The following is a 21,555-nucleotide window of genomic DNA, read 5'->3' as shown; positions in this document are numbered from 1 at the left end:
GGAGAAGACTCAGATCAACAGAATTAGAAATGAAAAAGGAGAAGTAACAACTGACACTGCAGAAATACAAGGGATCATGAGAGATGACTACAAGCAACTCTATGCCAATAAAAGGGACAACCTGGAAGAAATGGACAATTTCTTAGAAAAGCAAAACCTTCCAAGACTGAACCAGGAAGAAATAGAAAGTATAAACAGACCAATCACAAGCACTGAAATTGAGACTGCGATTAAAAATCTTCCAACAAACAAAAGCCCAGGACCAGATGGCTTTACAGGCGACTTCTATCACACATTTACAGAAGAGCTAACACCTATCCATCTCAAACTCTTCCAAATTATAGCAGAGGGAGAACACTCCCAAACTCATTCTACGAAGCCACCATCACCCTGATACCAAAACCAGACAAAGATGCCACAAAGAAAGAAAACTACAGACCAATATCACTGATGAACATAGATGCAAAAATTCTCAACAAAATACTAGCAAACAGAATCCAACAGCACATTAAAAGGATCATCCACCATGATCAAGTGGGGTTTATCCCAGGAATGCAAGGATTCTTCAATATATGCAAGTCAATCAATGCGATAAACCATACTAACATATTGAAGGAGAAAAACCATATCATCATCTCAATAGATGCAGAAAAATCTACTGACAAAAATCAACACCCATTTATGATAAAAACTCTCCAGAAAGTAGGCATAGAGGAAACTTACCTCAACATAATAAAGGCTATATATGACAAACCCACAGCCAACATCATTCTCAATGGTGAAAAACTGAAACCATTTCCTCTAAGATCAGGAACAAGACAAGGTTGTCCACTCTCACCACTATTATTCAACATAGTTTTAGTAAGTTTTAGCCACGTCCAAAGGAATCCAAATCGGAAAAGAAGCAGCAAAGCTGTCACTGTTTGTAGATGGCATGATACTATACATAGAGAATCCTAAAGGTGCTATCAGAAAACTAAGAGAGCTAATCAATGAATGTGGTAAAGTAGCAGGATACAAAATTAATGCACAGAAATCTCCTGCATTCCTATACACTAAGGATGAAAAATATGAAGGAGAAATTAAGGAAACACTCCCATCTACCATTTCAAAAAAAGGAATAAAATACCTCGGAATAAACCTACCTAAGGAGACAACAAACCTGTATGCAGAAAACTATAAGACACTGATGAAAGAAATTAAAGATGATACAAACAGATGGAGCGATATACCATGTGCTTGGATTGGAAGAATCAAAATTGTGAAAATGACTATACTACCCAAAGCAAGCTACAGATTCAATGCAATCCCTATCAATCTACCAATGGCATTTTTCACAGAACTAGAGCAAAAAATTTCATAATTTGTATGGAAACACAAAAGACCCTGAACAGCCAAAGCAATCTTGAGAAAGAAAAACAGAGCTGGAGGAATAAGGCTCCTGGACTTCAGACTATACTACAAAGCTACAGTAATCAAGACAGTACGGGGCTTCCCTGGTGGCGCAGTCGTTGAGAGTCCGCCTGCTGATGCAGGGGACATGGGTTTGTGCCCCGGTCCAGGAAGATCCCACATGCCGCGGAGCGGCTGGGTCCGTAAGCCATGGTCACTGAGCCTGCGTGTCCGGAGCCTGTGCTCCACAACGGGAGAGGCCACAACAGTGAGAGGCCCGTGTACTTCCAAAAAAAAAAAAGACAGTACAGTACTGGTACAAAAGCAGAAATACAGAGTGATGGAGCAGGATAGAAAGCCCAGAGATAAACCCATGCACATATGGTCACCTTATTTTTGAGAAAGGAGGTAAGAATATACAATGGAGAAATAAGTGGTGCTGGGAAAACTGGACAGCTACATGTAAAAGAATGAAATTAGAACACTCCCTAACACCATAAACAAAAATAAACTCAAAACGGGTTAAAGACCTAAATATAAGGCCAGACACTATAAAACTCTTAGAGGAAAACACAGGCAGAACACTCTATGACATAAATCACAGCAAGATCCTTTTTGACCCACCTCCTAGAGAAATGGAAATAAAAACAAAACTAAACAAATGGGACCTAATGAAACTTAAAAAATCTTTTGCACAGCAAAGGAAACCATAAACAAGACGAAAAGACAACCCTCAGAATGGGAGAAAATATTAGCAAACGAAGAAATTGACAAAGGATTAATCTCCAAAATTTACAAGCAGCTCATGCAGCTCAATAACAAAAAAACAAACAACCCAATCCAAAAATGGGTAGAAGACCTAAATAGACATTTCTCCAAAGGAGATATACAGATTGCCCACAAACACATGAAAGGATGCTCAACATCACCAATCATTAGAGAAATGCAAATCAAACTACAATGAGGTATCACCTCACACCACTCAGAATGGCCATCATCAAAAACTCTACAAACAGTAAATGCTGGAGAGGGTGTAGAGAAAAGGGAACCCTCTTGCACTGTTGGTGGGAATGTAAATTGATACAGCCACTATGGAGAACAGTATGGAGGTTCCTTCAAAAACTAAAAAAAAAACTACCATACGACCCAGCAATCCCACTACTTGTCATATACCCTGAGAAAACCATAATTCAAAAAGAGTCATGTACCACAATGTTCACTGCAGTTCTGTTTACAATAGTCAGGACATGGAAGCAACCTAAGTGTTCATCGACAGATGAGTGGATAAAGAAGATGTGGTACCTATATACAACGGAATATTACTCAGCCATAAAAAGGAACGAAATTGGGTCACTTGTAGAGGTGTGGATGCATCTAGAGACTGTCATACAGAGTGAAGGAAGTCAGAGAGAGAAAAGCAAATATCGTATATTAATGCATACATGTGGAATCTAGAAAAATGGTACAGATGAACTGCTTTGCAGGGCAGAAATAGAGATACAGATGTAGAGAACAAATGTATGGACACCAAGGGGAGAAAACGGTGGTGGTGGGATGAATTGGGAGATTGGGATCGACATGTATACACTAATATGTATAAAAGAGATAACTAATAAGAATCTGCTGTATTAAAAAAAAGTTTTTTTTAAAAGAATCATGTACCACAATGTTCATTGCAGCTCTGTTTACAATAACCAGGACATGGAAGCAACCTAAGTGTCCATCGACAGATGAATGGATAAAGAAGATGTGGCACATATATATACAATGGAATATTACTCAGCCATAAAAAGAAATGAAACTGAGTTATTTGTAGTGAGGTGGATGGACCTAGAGTTTGTCATATAGAGTGAAGTAAGTCAGAAAGAGAAAAACAAATACCGTATGCTAGCTCATATATATGGAATCTAAAAAAAAAAAAAAGTGGTTCTGAAAAACCTAGGGGCAGGACAGGAATAAAGATGCAGACGTAGAGAATGGACTTGAGGACACAGGGAGGGGGAAGTGTAAGCTGGGACGAAGTGAGAGAGTGGCATGGACATATATACACTACCAAATGTAAAACAGATAGCTAGTGGAGGCTTTGCTACATGTGATTGTGAGTTATTTCACTACTGTAAACAATGAAGAAGTGTTTCTGGTAATACTGGAAAGCTTTTCAGAATCAGGAAGTTCTCCCTTTGCCTTTCATGATGATTTAAAGATAGCATGGCCCTTTGTCTAATTTTAGTATTTGATTTTTCTTTTTTTTTTTTAAGCAAGATAGCACAGGGAGATCAGCTCCGTGCTTTGTGACCACCTAGAGGGGTGGGATAGGGGGGTGGGAGGGAGACGCAAGAGGGAGGAGATATGGGGATATACGTATGCATATAGCTGATTCACTTTCTTATACAGCAGAAACTAACACACCATTGTAAAGCAATTATACTCCAATAAAGATGTTAAAAGAAAAAAAGTTCTCCAGAAGAGCAGAAGAACTTTCACATGAAAAGGGAGAAATAGAAACCATTAAAAGCCACATGTTTCAGTTCAGGGGAGGTTTTTCCACCCTTCCATCCCCCTGATCCTCACGAAATGATGTCCAACCAGGATGAGTCTAAATAATAATTGAGTCACCAAGAAACATTTGGTGTTCAGAGCCTTCCGGATTTTGAAATCACAGATAAGGGATTATGGGCTGATTTAGAAGCTAGTTCTCCCTCAGGCCACTGGATCTTAAGGCATCTGAGAAAAATATGTGAGAGAGAAACCAAGCAAACAGGCAGAGCCCAGCCTAGGTTACAGGGCACCTGTTGGAACACTGGATACGACTTCTGGGCATGTTTCCACCCACAGTTCAGCCACAGTGGAAAACTGCACAAGTAAGAGGTACTGCTGCAAAGCCAGCAGTTTCCCCCACTCTTTAGGATGATTTGAGAGAGAACAGGAATTAAAAAAAAAAAAAGCACGGCACTTTACCCAGGATGTGGCCCTGAAGCACAAGATCGGCATTTGTCAAATATGATGTTTAAGTAGCTAAGGAAATTTACGGTTTTAAGAAGATGCTATGGAACCCTGTAAATAATCTTGTAACAGCTTATGCTGCATCCAGATTTTTGAATGTCAGGTTTTTCCAAAAGCAAAGCGTTATCTATAAATCATTCTTTTCAAGGTCCAGGAAAACAACCACCACCACCACAAAATTTGCAGCATAGAAGGTGCAGTTATCGATATCATATTTTCTTGTTTAATCAAGTGCTCTTTTCAAGGTCGATTACCCAATCAGTGTAGATACTAACGGATAGAAGGCAACATGGCACCATTCAAAGGACGCTGGGTTTTGTCAGGAGACCTGTGTCTGGGGGTCTGTCACTTCCTGAACTGGCTGGCCTTGGTGAAGTTACTTAATGTCCATCAGTCACCTGATGGATCTCATCGTCCGTAACATGAACATGATAAAAGAGTATTTATCTAACTTACGTTAGAGTTTGGTTGTGAGAATTAAGTGAGAAACAGATCCGAAGGTGCTTTGGAAACTATAAAATACTAGAGTGGAGATAGCATCTCTCAACAAATCCCTCCAATGTTGGAGCAAATTACAGTGGTTGGCCTGTGTTTGGAGGCCATGTCAACAACAACAAAAGGTAAATAAACAGAATAAAATTGTGTGTGTGTCTGTATATATATATATTGTTTTTTTACCAAGTATGTACACAAATATGTATAATCCATGAATGCTGGAAGCTCCTACACTGACTCCACTCTACAATAACTAAGAGGCTTTGCTACATGCGATTGTGAGTTATTTCACTACTGTAAACAATGAAGAAGTGTTTCTGGTAATACTGGAAAGCTTTTCAGGATCAGGAAGTTCTCCCTTTGCCTTTCATGATGATTTAAAGATAGCATGGCCCTTTGTCTAATTTTAGTATTTGATTTTTCTTTTTTTTTTAAGCAAGTTAATTACAGCATCACCAGGTATCTTTCTGTAATGCAACTCTCTAATCCTGAATAGTATTTGATTTTTCATTCAACAAGCATTTATTAGACACACACCATAACCAAGGCCCTGTGCAGAGCAACGGAAGGAAGCAAAATAAAGACAATACAGGGTCCCCACCCTGAAGGAGTGTGCTAGCTGGTGGTGGAAACAAAGGTTGAACAGATAACCATAAAGCAGGATGGAATGAACCAAGTGCCAATTAGAGGGGTACGTACCAAAATTTGGAAATGCAGAGGAAAGACCAAGTGACCCTGGATAGATCAGGGAAGATTTCACCCAGGAGACAATGTGTAGGCTGGGTCCCTAGGATAAACTGTGTTTCAATATGGAAACAGGAGGGGATAAGGATTGATAAAGCATGACTACAGAACCACAGAAATTCTTGGCGTACTGGAAAAGCAACGCACAGTTGACAAGAGGGATGAATCCAACATTTATGGGATGCCTATGTGACATCAGGAACTAGGCTAGATCAATGTAGTTGCAACCATCAAATATTTATTAACGTGTTACAAAGGTAACACGTTAATAAATATTTACATCTTGATTCAAGACAACACCACTGGACCTCTTGCGATTGCCCTCAGACCCTTCCCTGTCCTCTGTGCTGGGAGGCTAACTCTGGCAGGGGTAGGGGATTGCAACACAGCCCCTTATTCCCTGGCTCCCCTCTCTGTTTGCCCAATGGGACACAGAGCAGCAGATGGGCGGGAGGGAGGAGAGTGGGGTCAGGGTGCTTCTTCTTCATAATTGGCAGAATCATGATTCGAACCCAGACCTATCTGTCTCCAAAGCCCATGCTTTGAACCTCGGGAATGTAATCTAGTGATAGATTATAGAAGGTCTAAATGCACACAATCTTTTGTGCTAATTCTCAAGAGTTAATGACTCATTCCGGGCATGTGTAGGCTTCGCCTGCTCATCTTTCTAAGCAGTCCTGTGAGTGTGATGCTCCAATCAGACACTCATGTCAGTAGATCGTGCCAAATGTGCAACGGCCATCTTTTTAAAAAAAAGAACAAAAACTCAGAGATATTCCAAGACTCCAGTCCAGATCCTTCCTAGAGCATGGGCCTCACATCTGTTGTTTCCTTTCTTAGATTCTTAGCTAGTTGAGAGAGAATGTACGCTATTGGCGATCAAAAGGCATATGTCCTGGAATTTCTTTAGCAAACATATGCCCCTCATCATCTTTCTAAACTGCCCTAAAATTCCCCCCACCCCCCATTCCTAAGAGAGCTTAGACACTTGTTACCATCCTCTGCTTGTCAAAGCGGCCTCTGTTGCTGTTTGATGGTGTACAGGGCAGTGTGGAGTCTGAGCCCTGTTTCCAGGACTCTGCACCACCCTTCTTGAGTCTGGCTTTGCCCTGACGTTAGCTCTGGGGGGAGAGCACACTTTTTACCGCAGGGATTCCAGAGATAAGATGCTTAGACTTTACACAGGCTGAGCAGAGCTGCTGGTAACGCACATGGGTGTGATCTGGTGACACCCCAGCAGGGACTCTGACAGCCTCGCACTTTGAGGTAATTACCCCCCTCCCCTGGCACCCAGCTTTGAACCCTTAGTCAGACATTGTTCGGTTTGGGATTCTGTAACTCATGAAACTAGAGTTTTACAAAAGGTTGTGCAAGGGAAATAAGCCAGTTACAAAAGGACAAATACTGTAGGATTCCACTTATATGAGGTCCCTAGAGTAATCAAATTCTTAGAGACAGAAAGTGAATGGAGGGTGCCAGGGCCAGAGGAGGGAAGAACGGGATTTACTGTTTAATGGGGGCAAAGTTTCAGTTTTGCAAAACGAAAAGAGTTCTGTGGACAGACGCTCGTGATGGTTGCACAACCACGTGAATGCACTTCATGCCGCTGAGCTGCACACTTGAAAATGGTTAACAGGGCCAATGCCAGGTTGTGCATTTTACCACAATTAAAAGCTAAAAAAGTGTTCTCAGAAGAGCAAGAGAGTAATAAATGGGATGAGGCCGCTGGAGAAAAATGGAAAGAACCAGAACTACCGACAGAAAGACTGAACAGTTTCCTTAATGCCTGGTCACCACAGGGGAGGGGGCTATGTACAGAGCGTGTTAAAACTTTCTAAGTGGGCAATTACCAGACCAAATGACCGCTTCATATTTCCACTCTGAAATGACTCACTCTTTGGTTCAGCACACAGGGGCTGAGGGTCCACGATGCGTTCCTCTGGGAACTGCTGGTCTGGAGGGAAACCAAGGTTTGCAGCGCACCGAGACACAGCACCGGGCTCGGGGCACCAAGAGAACCTCGCCTAAATTCAGTACGCACCAGGGCATGGAGCCAGGCTCTAAAGGTAAAGGAGGATTGGGGAAGGGTCCCTGCAGGGAGGGCAGGGTCACAGCATGTGAGGACGCACGTCAACCAGCCCTGCGCCTCCAGACACTACCCGGAGCCCAGGGCGCAGCCTCCAAGGCGCCTGGGAGGAGAGGCCGCCCTGGGTCAGGGAAGCTGGCGGGAGGTTGTTCACGGACTCAGGCCCGCATCCTCAGAGCCATGGGTAGCTTCCACGGGACTTTGGGTAACTCAGAGATAAACGAGACTCCTGCTTTAGAAAGTGCCTTAGTGGTGTGATTTGAAGGGAAACGTGGGTGAAGACAAGGAACTTGTTCGGAGACCCTCTCAGCACCCCAGTGGAAGGAACTCAGATCTGGACTAGTAATTAGTGTGTGGCCTCTCCCAGAAGCAAGCAGCCTATGAAAAACACCTCCCACACCCCTTCGTGTCTGGGACCGGTCCCATCTTTTGATCCACTGCTCATTCATCAAACACAACTGAGCACTTTGTAGCCTGTGGACCGTGGAGCCAGATGCCTGGGTTCAAATCCCAGCTCTGAAAAGGACCAGCCAGGCGACCTTAAGCAAGTTACTTAAACTTTTAGGGCTCCGTTTCCTCACCAGTCACAACGCAGATGATCACAGCAGCCACCTCAAAGGCGTGGAATGAGGGTTAAACAGGGACACCTGTAGGTGCTCAGACTCTGTGACACCTGAGGCTGCCTGGTGGGACCTCCAGCACCACCTGCGTCTCCCGCTCCTCCCCTGCCGTGCCACGCACACACACACACACACGCGCACGCGCACATGCATGGTGCCCGGCGGGTGGCAGAGAAAGATGAATGGGACATGGCTCTCACTTTGAAGAAGCACAAGCTCTGGCTGGGAAATAACAACTCTGGAGTGTCAGAGCTATAATTAAGTACAAGATGCAGTGTGAACACATATTTTTATATAATTAAATTATATCAACTCAATACAAGGCCGTTTCCTAGGGAGGCAAAGAAATGACACACAGCCGATTTTAGTCTTTGAGAGCAGCGGAGTGTAGGCAAGGCTGCGCAATTACTTTCTAAAGGACTAATTTGGTGAAGCCACGCTCACAGATCATTATCTTTATTATAGTGCCCATACGTTCCCAGGGGAGCAGTCTCCACGTTTCATACACGGGATAGGTAAGCATTACAAGAAATTTGATATTACACGAAGTATCGTCGCTAAGTTCCATTCCTAAGGATTTTCAACTGTCGCTCACACCGTAATTGGGCTAATACGTACAGAGATGCTACGGCACAAAGACGGTCCTAACTCTACCCAGCTGCTTCTCGTCTGGAGCATATTTCTCTAGAAATGGTAAAATTCTTTTTACACAAAATAACTCTGGGGGGTTAATTTAACAGTCCAAACTTTTTTTTTTTTTTTTTTTTTTTTGCGGCACGCGGGCCTCTCACTGTTGTGGCCTCTCCCGTTGCGGAGCACAGGCTCCGGACGCACAGGCTCAGCGGCCGTGGCTCACGGGCCCAGCCGCTCCGCGGCATGTGGGATCTTCCAGGACCGGGGCACGAACCCGCGTCCCCTGCATCGGCAGGCGGACTCTCAACCACTGCGCCACCAGGGAAGCCCAGTCCAAACTTTTTTTTCCTGCTAAAAATGCCGGTTTTGCCAACAACTGCTTCCTTGTGTCAGTTCCTTTGGCTGAATATAATTTGTGTTGTCTGTTAAACCACCCCAGGCTTTTTGCAAATGTTTCTACTTATTGATTCAAGTGGACCCGTGTCCAGCTGGGGCTTTCTGTACTGTTTGTGCAGGGGAGTCTGACTCCATCTGGCCAGTCTCTGCACTGTCCCACATCCGTATGTTTCTGGGTTTTACCCGTAATGTTTCCTTGCCTGCCATGCCTAAGTCTACTGGTTCTTTGATGAGGAAGAGAGTTAAATGTGTCACACGTGTGTGCGTGTGTATCTACATTCCTGTGACATGGGTACCAATATGTATGCGCGTGTACTTATATACATATGAGATATATAATATAAAATATGTATACACATTATTTCAAGCACACAGAAAAGTGGCCTGAGCGCTTTCCCTGTTTAACCTCAATTTAGTGCACGTTACATGGGAAGCGTTTCGACTGGTGTGTGTGTATTTCACACACACACAGTATCCATCAGGAAACCCACCAGGCGCAGGCTCAGCTTAGGTAAAGCAAAAAAAGCACAAACGTGACCACCGGGAGCCTCTGCCCGGAAAGTGGTGCCAGTCTAACGGGAGATCTGAAAAAAAACCGCCATGACAGGCCTCTGGGATCACCATGAGGACGGGTTTATGTGGCCACCCACAAAGGACACCTCACAGCACGCGGGAGCCGGGGTGGTGGCAGGCGAAGGAGCTCGGAGTCGGCTGAGACAGGCAGCTGCACCCCTGGGGGCTTTGGGCGCCAAAGGGGAAGGAGGGGGCCCTGAAGACTCTGCAACAGGAGGTGGTTTTCCAGATCAGATCTGTCTTCTAGGAGGAGCATTCCCAGCAGCTAATTTCACCTTAGGTGAGCTCATCTTCAACGTGGATTCTGTTACCATCTGTATACCGATGGCTCTCAAACTTTTTATCTCCAGTCTGGACATCTCCCAGGCTCTGGTCCCCACATCCTACAGCCTACTCAGCCCGTCGGCTTCTATACGTCCCACAAGCCCCAACTGAACCATCGTCCGTCCACATGCCGGTCCTTCTAGGTCCTTCTATCTCTGCCCATGGCACTCACTTGGGTGGATGAGTCAGGAGCCCGGGCGGCATCCTTGATTCCTCCCCCTCCCGCTTGTAATGACTTAAGTCCAGGTGAGGTCAGCCCCTAAGTACCCCCTCTGGTGGAAATCACCATCGCCTCTCCCTGCGTTCACACCACAGCCTCCCTCCTCCACCCTCCCCTGCTCTTCCGGCCACCCCTCCGTGCTCCAGGGAGAGCCGTCCTCCAAAAATCCCTGCGTGTCTGACCACGTCACTCTCTTGCCTCAAAATTCTCCAGCACATTCTCTCTGCTCCTTGGAAATAAGACCAAACTCCTCAATGTGGCCGAAAGGCCCCACAGGACACACCGAGCCTCATTTCAAGCTCTGCTCCTTTTTCTTTCACCACGGGAGACTTTCCTTCAGTTTCCAAAAGGTCCTTCCCCGCCGCACCCCTCCGGGCTGCCCGCCCTCTCCCCAACCCCTGTCAGTGAGTGGCTTCCACGCATCCCAGAAAGAGCTCACACAGGCCTTCCTCAGCCCGAAGCCTGGCCACACGCCTTACGCTTCTTCTCAGCACCATCTATTCCCGGGATCATTAAACAACCTGTGAACACGATGATGGGCGGCCAGTTCCCCGAGAGCAACTCCGGCTTCCTGAAAGCAAGGATCGCGTGGACCTGGCGTGTTGCTGGAACCCTCAGATCCATGTAACGATGAGCACGGTGGATACTCGACCACTTGTTCAATAAGAAAAGGAGCTGAGACTGGAGGCAGAAAGGCTAGCGTGGGGCTGCAGTCCTTACAACAAACCCCAGATGAGAACTGACCAAGGTCTAAGCTAACGCGCAGGGAGAAATGGTGAGATACTTGGGGAGCAGAACCTCCCAGGCCCATGGAGATGGGAGGCTGGGAGAAAGAGTGTAGGACAATGACTAGGGAAATCTAATGTTTCTAGGGAAAACCACGTTTTAAACATTTTTCATTGTCCTGTGCACATTGTAGGGATTCACTCGAAATCGGCTCCACTTGCCAAGTGAACTTAAAGGCCTCTCTCTCCATGAATGCGTGCCTAACCGTCTCTATCCTCATTATCTTTAATGTGAGCCGCCCATTGTCCTGGAAAGGTTTTCTGTGGGAATAATTTGCAGTCCAGGACAATAATGCCTTCCCCTCCAGAGGGCACAGCATGAAGGACACAGCCAGTCCTGGACCACACTGCAACGATGCACAATCATCTGGCCCCCACGCCTCGGAGGGCTGGCACCTCCCGTTCTCTCCCCCTCTGCAGGTAGCCACGGTCTCCTGTGGAACTCCCCACTGTGGGCAGGCTCTGGGTTTGGCGTCCCTACCCTGTTGCATCATCCAAGGGTAACGGTCAAATGTGCCCTTTCACAGAGGGGGTAGTTTATTAAAGTCAGAGAGTTTAAATCTTTTCCAGAAAACTGGCAGAAAAAAATGTGCTATTGCATTTTAAGACACGACTACATAAGTACTCTGTAAAAATGTGGTTTTCCACACAAATAGTATTTTCCAGTAAAGATACAGCTTGAGAGGAAACACAATAGGAAGGATGTCTACCTAACTCTTAATGGAAAAATAAATACTTTAAAGACAGATAAACTTCTAAAGAGCTATTTCTTTAAAGTAAACCAAGGAGGATGTGTGCTGGCTCCTGCTGGCACATAAGGACAGACCCAGAACTACATGATATTAAAACAAGCATGCTGCTTTCAGCAGAATATTAAATGTACGTGTCCAATATCTAGTGAGAAAAACATGAAGCTCTGGGGGGAGGGTGTATTGATAACAATTATATAGCATTTAAGGTTTACAGCATACTTCTTTATTGTCCATGTTTCTGGTGGCATTTAAAACACTTTACAAATCCTAGAAATCCTCTATTAATAAGGTAGGATTTTTAAGATGAATAACCACAGTTTTCCTGAAAGAATTTTTGTAAGTAGTACAAATTACCATTGATTTTAAGTCCTTGGAGAAGCTGCTTTGCTAATAAAAGCAATGCTTTAATGTTCGACTTTCAATGCTATCCATGATTAAGTTTTTACGCTTCTAGTTTTATAGCTCGAACAGACTGTAACAGTAGAAACAAAGACGTTATTTTTCTTTTATCCATCCTCCACTCAACTGTTTATTTTTTTAAAAGACTATATGAAAAGGCTTACACCATCTCAAAAATTAATAACCGACTAATGGTTACTTTTAAGCATAGTTCCGTGAATTCTCCACCAAAATGCTTGGGTCTGTTCATAATGTCATAAATGCACGTGGTTTGGCTATAAAATAAATTCCCTGCCGAAATACCAAGTGCACCAACTAGAGCTTCTTGCTTAGCACGGGTGCTTGCTATGCACTCTCCCATGAAAGCATTTGCTATAGATTTTGCTATCAGAGAAAGCCTAAATCAGTCCTCTGCCACCACATAAGAATACGTACGAGGTCTGAAAATACTTCACGTTGTTGAGTTCAGAGCGGTTTCCTCACACGAGGTCCCTGATGCTGTTTCAAACCCAACTATTTGCCAACTTGAAAATCCCATCCTAATCATAGTAAAGAGAAAGTGGTCAGAATTACAGATGCCAAACTATTTCTAAGATTTTAAATAAAGTCTTCTTAACTCCCCCAATACAAATGTTTAGAAATGAAAACAAGTTTTCATTTCACAACTAGAAAAAAATAAATGGCAGTAGATCAAAAGATTGTTATACTGACTTCAGAATGTCATTGGGAGCAGCAGGTTGTGAGTGTGGACTTGACCAGCCATGGTTATTAACAGGTAGCACCTGCAGGGGAGGAAGCCCAGCTACACCAGGAAGCGGTAGATACGCCATGCATAGGATTTAGACGGAAGCTGACAAGGTCTCTCACAACACCTTTCCAGGCAAGATGGAAGAAAAGCTATCAGCCAGAATCATAACCTTTAAGGCAATGACTAACTTCCACATTATTATAACACTGAAATATTTTACGTAAGTGTTGGGATTATTTACAGCATTACGATACAGATTACAATCATCTTGAGCTGGAGGAGATTCCTCCTCAAAAAGAAAATGTAAAAGTAAGCAAAAAAGGGCTTAGCCTCAACATAAGAAAGGCCATATATGACAAACCCCCAGCCAACATTATTCTCAATGGTGAAAAAATGAAACCATTTCCACTAAGATCAGGAACAAGACAAGGTTGTCCCCTCTCACCACTATTATTCAACATAGTTTTGGAAGTTTTAGCCACAGCAATCAGAGAAGAAAAAGAAATAAAAGGAATCCAAATTGGAAAAGAAGAAGTAAAGCTGTCACTGTTTGCAGATGACATGATACTACACATAGAGAATCCTAAAGATGCTACCAGAAAACTACTAGAGCTAATCAATGAATTCGGTAAAGTAGCAGGATACAAAATTAATACATAGAAATCTCTTGCATTCCTATACAATAATGATGAAAATTCTGAAGGAGATATTAAGGAAACACTCCCATTTACCACTGCAACAAAAAGAATAAAATACCTAGCCAAACATAAACACCTAGGAATAAACCTACCTAAGGAGACAAAAGACCTGTCTGCAGAAAACTATAAAACACTGATGAAAGAAATTAAAGGTGATACAGACTGAGAGATATACCATGTGCTTGGATTGGAAGAATCAACATTGCGAAAATGACTATACTACCCAAAGCAATCTACAGATTCAATACAATCCCTATCAAACTACCATTGGCATTTTTCACAGAGCTAGAACAAAGAATTTCACAATTTGTATGGAAACACAAATGACCCCAAATAGCCAAAGCAATCTTGAAAAAGAAAAATGGAGCTGGAGGAATCAGGCTCGCTGACTTCGGACTATACTACAAAGCTACAGTAATCAAGACAGTACGGTACTGGCACAAAAACAGAAATATAGAGTGATGGAACAGGATAGAAAACTAAGAGACAAACCCACGCACATATGGTCACCTTATTTTTGATAAAAGAGGCAAAAATATACAATGCAGAAAAGACAGCCTCTTCAATAAGTGGTGCTGGGAAAACTGGACAGCTACATGCAAACGAATGAAATTAGAACACTCCCTAACACCATATACAAAAATAAACTCAAAATGGATTAAGGACCTAAACGTAAGGCCAGACACTATAAAACTCTTAGAGGAAAACACAGGCAGAACACCCTATGACACAAATCACAGCAAGATCCTTTTTGACCCACCTCCTAGAGAAATGGAAATAAAAACAAAACTAAACAAATGGGACCTAATGAAACTTAAAAAATCTTTTGCACAGCAAAGGAAACCATAAACAAGACGAGAAGACAACCCTCAGAATGGGAGAAAATATTAGCAAACGAAGCAACCGACAAAGGATTAATCTCCAAAATTTACAAGCAGCTCATGCAGCTCAATAGCAAAAAAACAAACAACCCAATCCAAAAATGGGTGGAAGACCTAAATAGACATTTCTCCAAAGAAGATATACAGACTGCCAACAAACACATGACAGGATGCTCAACATCACTAATCATTAGAGAAATGCAAATCAAAACTACAATGAGGTATCACCTCACACCAGTCAGAATGGCCATCATCACAAACTCTACAAACAGTAAATGCTGGAGAGGGTGTGGAGAAACGGGAACTCTCTTGCACTGTTGGTGGGAATGTAAACTGATACAGCCACTATGCAGAACAGTATGGAGGTTCCTTCAAAAACTAAAAAGAGAACTACCATACGACCCAGCAATTCCACTACTGGGCATATACCCTGAGAAAACCATAATTCAAAAAGAGTCATGGGACTTCCCTGGTGGCGCAGTGGTTAAGAATCCACCTGCCAATGCAGGGGACCCGGGTTCGATCCCTGGTCTGGGAAGATCCTACAGGCTGCAGAGCAACTAAGCCCATGCACCACAACTACTGAGCCCACGTGCCACAACTACTGAAGCCCACGCTCCTAGAGCCCATGCTCCACAACAAGAGAAGCCACCACAATGAGAAGCCCGCGCACCGCAATGAAGACCCAATGCAGCCAAACATTAACTAATTAATTAATTAATTAATTTTTAAAACGTCATGTACCACAATTTCATTGCAGTTCTATTTACAATAGCCAGGACATGGAAGCAACCTAAGTGTCCATAGACAGATGAATGGATAAAGAAGACGTGGCACATATACACAATGGAACATTACTCAGCCATAAAAAGAAATGAAATTGAGTTATTTGTAGTGAGGTCGATGGACCTAGAGTCTGTCCTACAGAGTGAAGTAAGTCAGAAAGAGAAAAACAAATACTGTATGCTAGCACATACATATGGAATCTAAAAAAAAAAAAGTTCTGAAGAACCTAGGGGCAGGACAGGAATAAAGATGCAGACGTAGAGAATGGACTTGAGGACACGGGGAGGGGGAAGGGTAAGCTGGGACAAAGTGAGAGAGTGGCATGGACATATATACACTACTAAATGTAAAACAGATAGCTAGTGGGAAGCAGCCACATAGCACAGGGAGATCAGCTCGGTGCTTTGCGACCACACAGAGGGGTGGGATAGGGAGGGTGGGAGGGAGGCACAAGAGGGAGGAGATATGGGGATATATGTATACGTATAGCTGGTTCACTGTTATACAGCAGAAACTGACACACCATTGTAAAGCAACTATACTCCAATAAAGATGTTCACAAAAAAGAAAAAGGGCTTAGCCACAGTACATGTAAAACAGACAAGAATTTTAGGTGAAAACCAGTAAGAGGTAACAATGTGAAGTGACAAGCAAAAGAGTTAATACGATCTTGGGCTGCATTATTAGAAGTATAGACTGTAGAACATGGGAGGTGAAGTGTCCGGCTCTACTTTGCTCTATTTAAAAACCAAGCTTGGAATACAACATCCAGTTGTGTCAAATTTAAAAAGGCGTATAGAATAAAGAAAACAAACGTAGACCAGGAAAACCAGGATGATTAAGGGTCTAAAACTGTGTCTTGTGAGGAATTTTTTTCCTTTTTAATGGTAATGTTTAGCTGGAAGAAGACTTGAGAAAGAGCTATCATGACTGTCTTCAAACATGGGACAACCTAGCACATGGAAAACAGATTAAACCTATTTTCTCTGGACCCAAGGGACAGAACTGGGGCCAAACTTTGACTGCATTTAGGAACTGACAGTCTGAATTATACAAAGAAGGAATGGATTGCATGGAGCGACAGTGAGTTTCCAGTCCCTTGGAACTGCTCGAACGTGGGCTGAATAACCTTTGGAGCATCCCGCCATAGAACAGAGATTTCAAGCCGTGGAGGGATGGGTGGATTGAATCAGTGGAGGACAAGACAGGCGAGGAGGACCAGAGAGCGCTGCCCTCTCCCCACTTCAGCTGGAGCTGCTCCCTGTTTATCTGCTTAACTTTTGGATTCCTGGGTGAGCTGTACTTTGAAGAAACATTCAAAGGCTTAAGAAAGTAAACCATGAGATGAGATCACCTTTTTGGTCCCTTCGAATGCTGAGACTCTTATAACCTATGGCAACTAAGCAAGAGTGCGCATTGACTTGTTTTGATGATCTGTGACTGATGAGAGAATCAAAAGTGACTCACAGAAATGAAACAGCAACACTGTGTCCTTCCCACCCACTTCCTTCCCTCTTTCATCCAGCTCCTTGACTCCCTATTCTTATATCAGCAAGGTATAATAAAAAGAGCTTGACATTTAGATTTCAAAAAATCCAGGTTGGTTCCTCAAAAATGTTAAACCCAGAGTTACCGTATTATGCCCCAGCAATTCCACTCCTAGGTATTGACCAATGAGGAATGAAAACACATGTTCACACAAAAACTTGGACATGAATGTTCCAAGTAGTATTATCCATGATTGTCAAAAAGTAGGAACAACCTAAATGCCTATCAACTGGTGAATGGATAAATAAAATGTGATCTAACCATACAGTGGAATGTTACTTGTCCATATAAAGGAATAAAGTACTGACACATGCTACAGCATGGATGAACCCTGAAACATTATGCTAAGTGAACGAAGCCAGACACATAAGGCCAAATAGTATATGATTCCATTTATATTAAACATGCAGAATCTATAGAAACAGAAAGTAGGTTAGTAGTTACCAGGGGCTAGGGCAACGGGGAATACGTCCTTGTGGGTCCTGGGGTTTCTTTGGGGAGGCGATGAAAATGTTCTAAAATTAGATAATGTTGAAGCTTGCTCAATTCTGTGAATATACTAAAAGCCACTTAATTGTACACTTTAAAAGGGTGAATTTTTATAGAATGTGAATTCTATGTCTCTATAGCTGTTATTAAAACAAAGAAATCCTACTGGTATCCAAGCTTTACTAGCTGTGTGGCCTTATAAAGTCAGAAAAATCTCTTTGAGCGTCAGTTTCTTCCTACGTAAAAGAGGATGGTAATTCTACCTACGTCAAGGGAAGGCTCTGAAGAAAAAAATGGAATAAAGGATGGTCAGTATTTCCCAAACGACAAACTGTCTTATAAATGCCAGCTTTAGTCCACTTTCCAACTACTGTAGTTTTTCTTAGGGCAATAAAAGAAGTTTGTGATTTCTAGCTCACTTTACAGAGTTCTAAACAGTTTGAAGAAAAAACATGGCACACATTTTCTACTTAAATGAGAAGGCCAGTATCTAAAAGATGAGAATGGATAGTCTTTTCAGGAGGCTAGATACTGCCTACATTCACATTTAATATCCATTACAAATTAAGTAGGAGAGATAGTAAGGAAAAAAGTATAAGGATAAAAGAGATTTCACTCATTACAACGTTTTTTCTTCCTTCCTTCTCATTTTTGTTACTAACTTCTACCTTTATCTCACCGGGAGTACGTTAACTGTGACAGTCATACAAGTAAGAAGTATGGGTTGTACTTTCTGAAGCTAATATACGACTATGACTTTTTAGTTTCTGTCACTAGCAAAAGCATGGAGTGTACCCAACATATGAAAATTTATGAGTTCATCTATTACACTGCTGTAGTCCTGCCAATGTCATGTAAATCTCTAATTTAAAAAGAAAAAATTTTTTTTCAATGTAGCTAATAAAACATCCAAATGTTTAATTTAGTTCTTGGTGAAATGGTGTTTCTGTGATCCACTGCTTTAATTGAATCATCATAGTCATTAACTGGATTGTATTCATTTATATTTTCACTTAATGGAAGCCTCTTAAAAATGAATAATTTCACATCAAAACATCTGCTGCCTAAGACATCACCATGAGTTAACACTCATTTCTGCCTGATAGGCTACTCTTGCTTTAAACTTTATTCATAAGGTAACCAAAAAATAAACACGGAGCTGAGCTTTTTAAGAAAAGCAATTCAACAGCTGTGATTTGATTGTATTTTGAACTGATCTTATTGCTTGATTCTAGCTATTTTAAAGTCCTTTTTTTTTCAAGGCTGGTTGGGGGAAGGATGGATTAGGACTTCGGGATTAGCAGATGCAAACTATTACATATAGAAGGGATAAATAACAAGGTCCTACTGTATAGCACACGGAACTATATTCAGTATCCTGAAATAACCCATAATGGAAAAGAATATGAAAAATAATGTATATACTGTATAACTGAGTCACTGCTCTACAGCAGAATTTAACACAACATTGTATTGATAAATCAACTATGCTTCAATAAATAAATAATAAAGTCATTTTCCTTTAAACTGTTTGCCATACAATATAAGAGCTGGTTTTTACTTTCTTCTAGACACCGTTACCAGTAAAATTCCTTACCGATATCGCTAACCTAGCAATTAACAAGAAAAGGCAGAAGACCAAAACATTCATGAATAGATGTGTAGGTCAACTTCATGACTGAGCGGCTGTTTAGAAACAATATGACCAGCCCCAAACAACTGCTCCAATATGTGGAGAGTAAAACCGTTCCCATGACTCTAAACTATGTATTGTATAAAGGATTCCAGTGGCCAGTAGAGTACCAAATACATTCTCTCTGCTTTCAACTCTGAAATGTTAAATGTGGAGAGAGGGCCAAAACTTTCTTCCTTTCCACTGAAGAGGGCATTACAAGTTAATGAAGGCTCACATGTGATTAATAGGACAATTATAAACTGACAAAACTATCAGAATATATACTCTTCCATGAAAAAGATGATAAATTTCACCAGAGATTAAAATATCATTACAGAGGATGAATCAACCCAGTGATCTTTATCGCCAAGGCTAATACCTCCAATTTGCAAACAGGTGTTGAATAACTAGAAAAATTCCCCTAAATCACAATTACAATTGCAAAATAAATTGCTCGAGCTGTCAAAGCATCTAGAATTCCAAATTATTCCGACTGCACCATAAGCAAATGCCATAAAACACACATTTTTTTTTCTTTAACAAACTTTTGGGATCCTCTAATAAAGCAGTAAATCCGACATATAAAAAACTGTATGGTTAACTTTTGTGCATGAATTATCACACATCATGTTCTGATAAACTATGCAGTCTGCTGTGAAAATCTTTTTCAACCCTGCTAGGGAGATTAAAATCTTTCAAGCATGTAGGATTTTATATATTTTTAAAGATGCCATATTGGTAGCTATTAATATTTCCTTCCTGTAAAAATAAATAAATAAATAAATCTATCACCTCGTAAACAAAACAGTCGAAACACTTTTAAGCCTGGTTCACTTTGCTCGTCCATTTAAAAAGCTCTAGATTGCATGAAACTGTGATGATTTCATCAAAGTAGAACTGAATGGATCCTGAGGGTCCACCCGCGACAAACACTGCGCACATCCTCGAAGGAGTGTTTCGTTATTAAGTGATTTGTTTTCCGAGTTCTTCATCCAGACATTTCCAAACAGATGTGAGTTTGGAAGCAGAAAGCAACACGTCCCCGGAGCCCCGGGGCGGCCGGGCCTCCCCGCGCGCTGCCCGGCCGGTGCGCTCGCGCGGGTCTCCCCGGGATCGGCCGCCCCGCGCGCACTGGCCGAAGCCGGAACGGGAGCCGGGCGGGGCGGGGCGGGGCGGGGGCGCAGCGAGGCGCGGCCCGGGGCCCGCGGCCCAGCACAATGCGCCCGCGGCGGCGGGAACCGCGCGCCCCTCCGCAGCAACTTTGCACGGCCTCCCCGGCCGCCCGGCCTCGCCCCTCGGCCCGCTCCCGGCCGCGGCCCCCGCCCAGCCGGCCGCCGCCCCTCACCGTTGCAGAACTGGAGCAGCGAGGATGTGTCGTACAGACTGCTGTAGCTCGAGAAGCCGTCCTCCATGCTGAGGCAGCCGGGCAGCGCCCGCTTCCCCGGCCCGGCCGCGCCGCCGCCGCTCACCCCCACACTGAGCCGCGCCGAGCCGCGGCCGGCGCTGGCGCTGGGGCCGGCCCTGCTGTGGCGGCGGCCGCTGCCGGTTACCATGGCAACCCCGGGCCCGCCGCAGCCGCCGCGCGAGCCCGGCGCCCGCTCTGCCCGCCAGGGGGCGGCCTCCGCGGGGGACGTGGCCGGGCGGGGACGGGACGGGACGGGGCGGGGACGCGGGCGGGCGGGGCTGCCGGGTCCCGGGAGCCCAGGGGGGCGCGCGGCCGGGGCCAGGATGCTGCGGGAGCTCCGCGGCCAGGCCCCGCCTCCCCGCGCGGTCGCTAGCGCCCCCCAGGAGGGCGGGACGCGTGGGGCGCGGGGACAAAGGAGAGGCGGAGACGTGGGAGCGGGCGCGCGGGGAGCGAGGTTGTCGACCCGGCCAGGGCAGCCCCTCCTGCGGACGCCGGAGACCACGCTCCCCGGGGGCGCTGTCACCGCGCCCGCGGGCGGCTCCGGGACCAAACATGGACAGCTCGCGAGCTCATTTCGGCTGTCTTTTCACGTCGCAGCAACTCCGCTTTTGGCCACGTCCTGCGAGGCTCGCCCCTCTTTCCGCACGTCTTCCGCCGCAGCATGGCCCTGCCTCGAGTGAGAATTAGCGCAGGGCTTGTAACTCCGCTCTTGGGCCGATAAAAGATGCGGTTCCCACTTCAAAAAGAGGCCCTGGTAATGTCAGGCTGGAAAGGCTGCGGCCTTTAAAGGAGCTAAAACATCTGCTCTGTTCTCTCCCCCTCTGATCGGCCCCTGGGGTACAGATTTGTCACATTACACACTTGTTAGCTTGTTACAGGACCCACGGAAATCTGTATTTACTC

At 44.0% G+C, this 21,555-nt stretch overlaps 1 protein-coding gene across 7 annotated transcripts in view; it reads right to left on the bottom strand.

Moving 5' to 3' along the window:
• The window catches only part of EML1 (EMAP like 1), a 150,753-nt gene extending 130,018 nt beyond the window's left edge, over positions 1–20,735 (bottom strand). For all 7 annotated transcript variants that reach the window (XR_004348664.1, XM_032624243.1, XM_032624245.1 and 4 more), the window contains exon 1: positions 20,593–20,735. Coding sequence is in view for 6 of the 7 variants with exons in the window: in XM_032624243.1 (XP_032480134.1) it covers positions 20,593–20,659 (67 nt within the window). In the remaining variant the exon portion in view is untranslated. The remainder of the gene's footprint in view (positions 1–20,592) is intronic.
• Between the last annotated feature and the right edge of the window lie 820 nt (positions 20,736–21,555).

The sequence above is a fragment of the Phocoena sinus genome, chromosome 2 (assembly GCF_008692025.1).
Source record: "Phocoena sinus isolate mPhoSin1 chromosome 2, mPhoSin1.pri, whole genome shotgun sequence".
NCBI classification, from domain to species: Eukaryota; Metazoa; Chordata; class Mammalia; order Artiodactyla; family Phocoenidae; genus Phocoena; species Phocoena sinus.
This window is presented reverse-complemented; position numbering and strand designations above follow the sequence as displayed.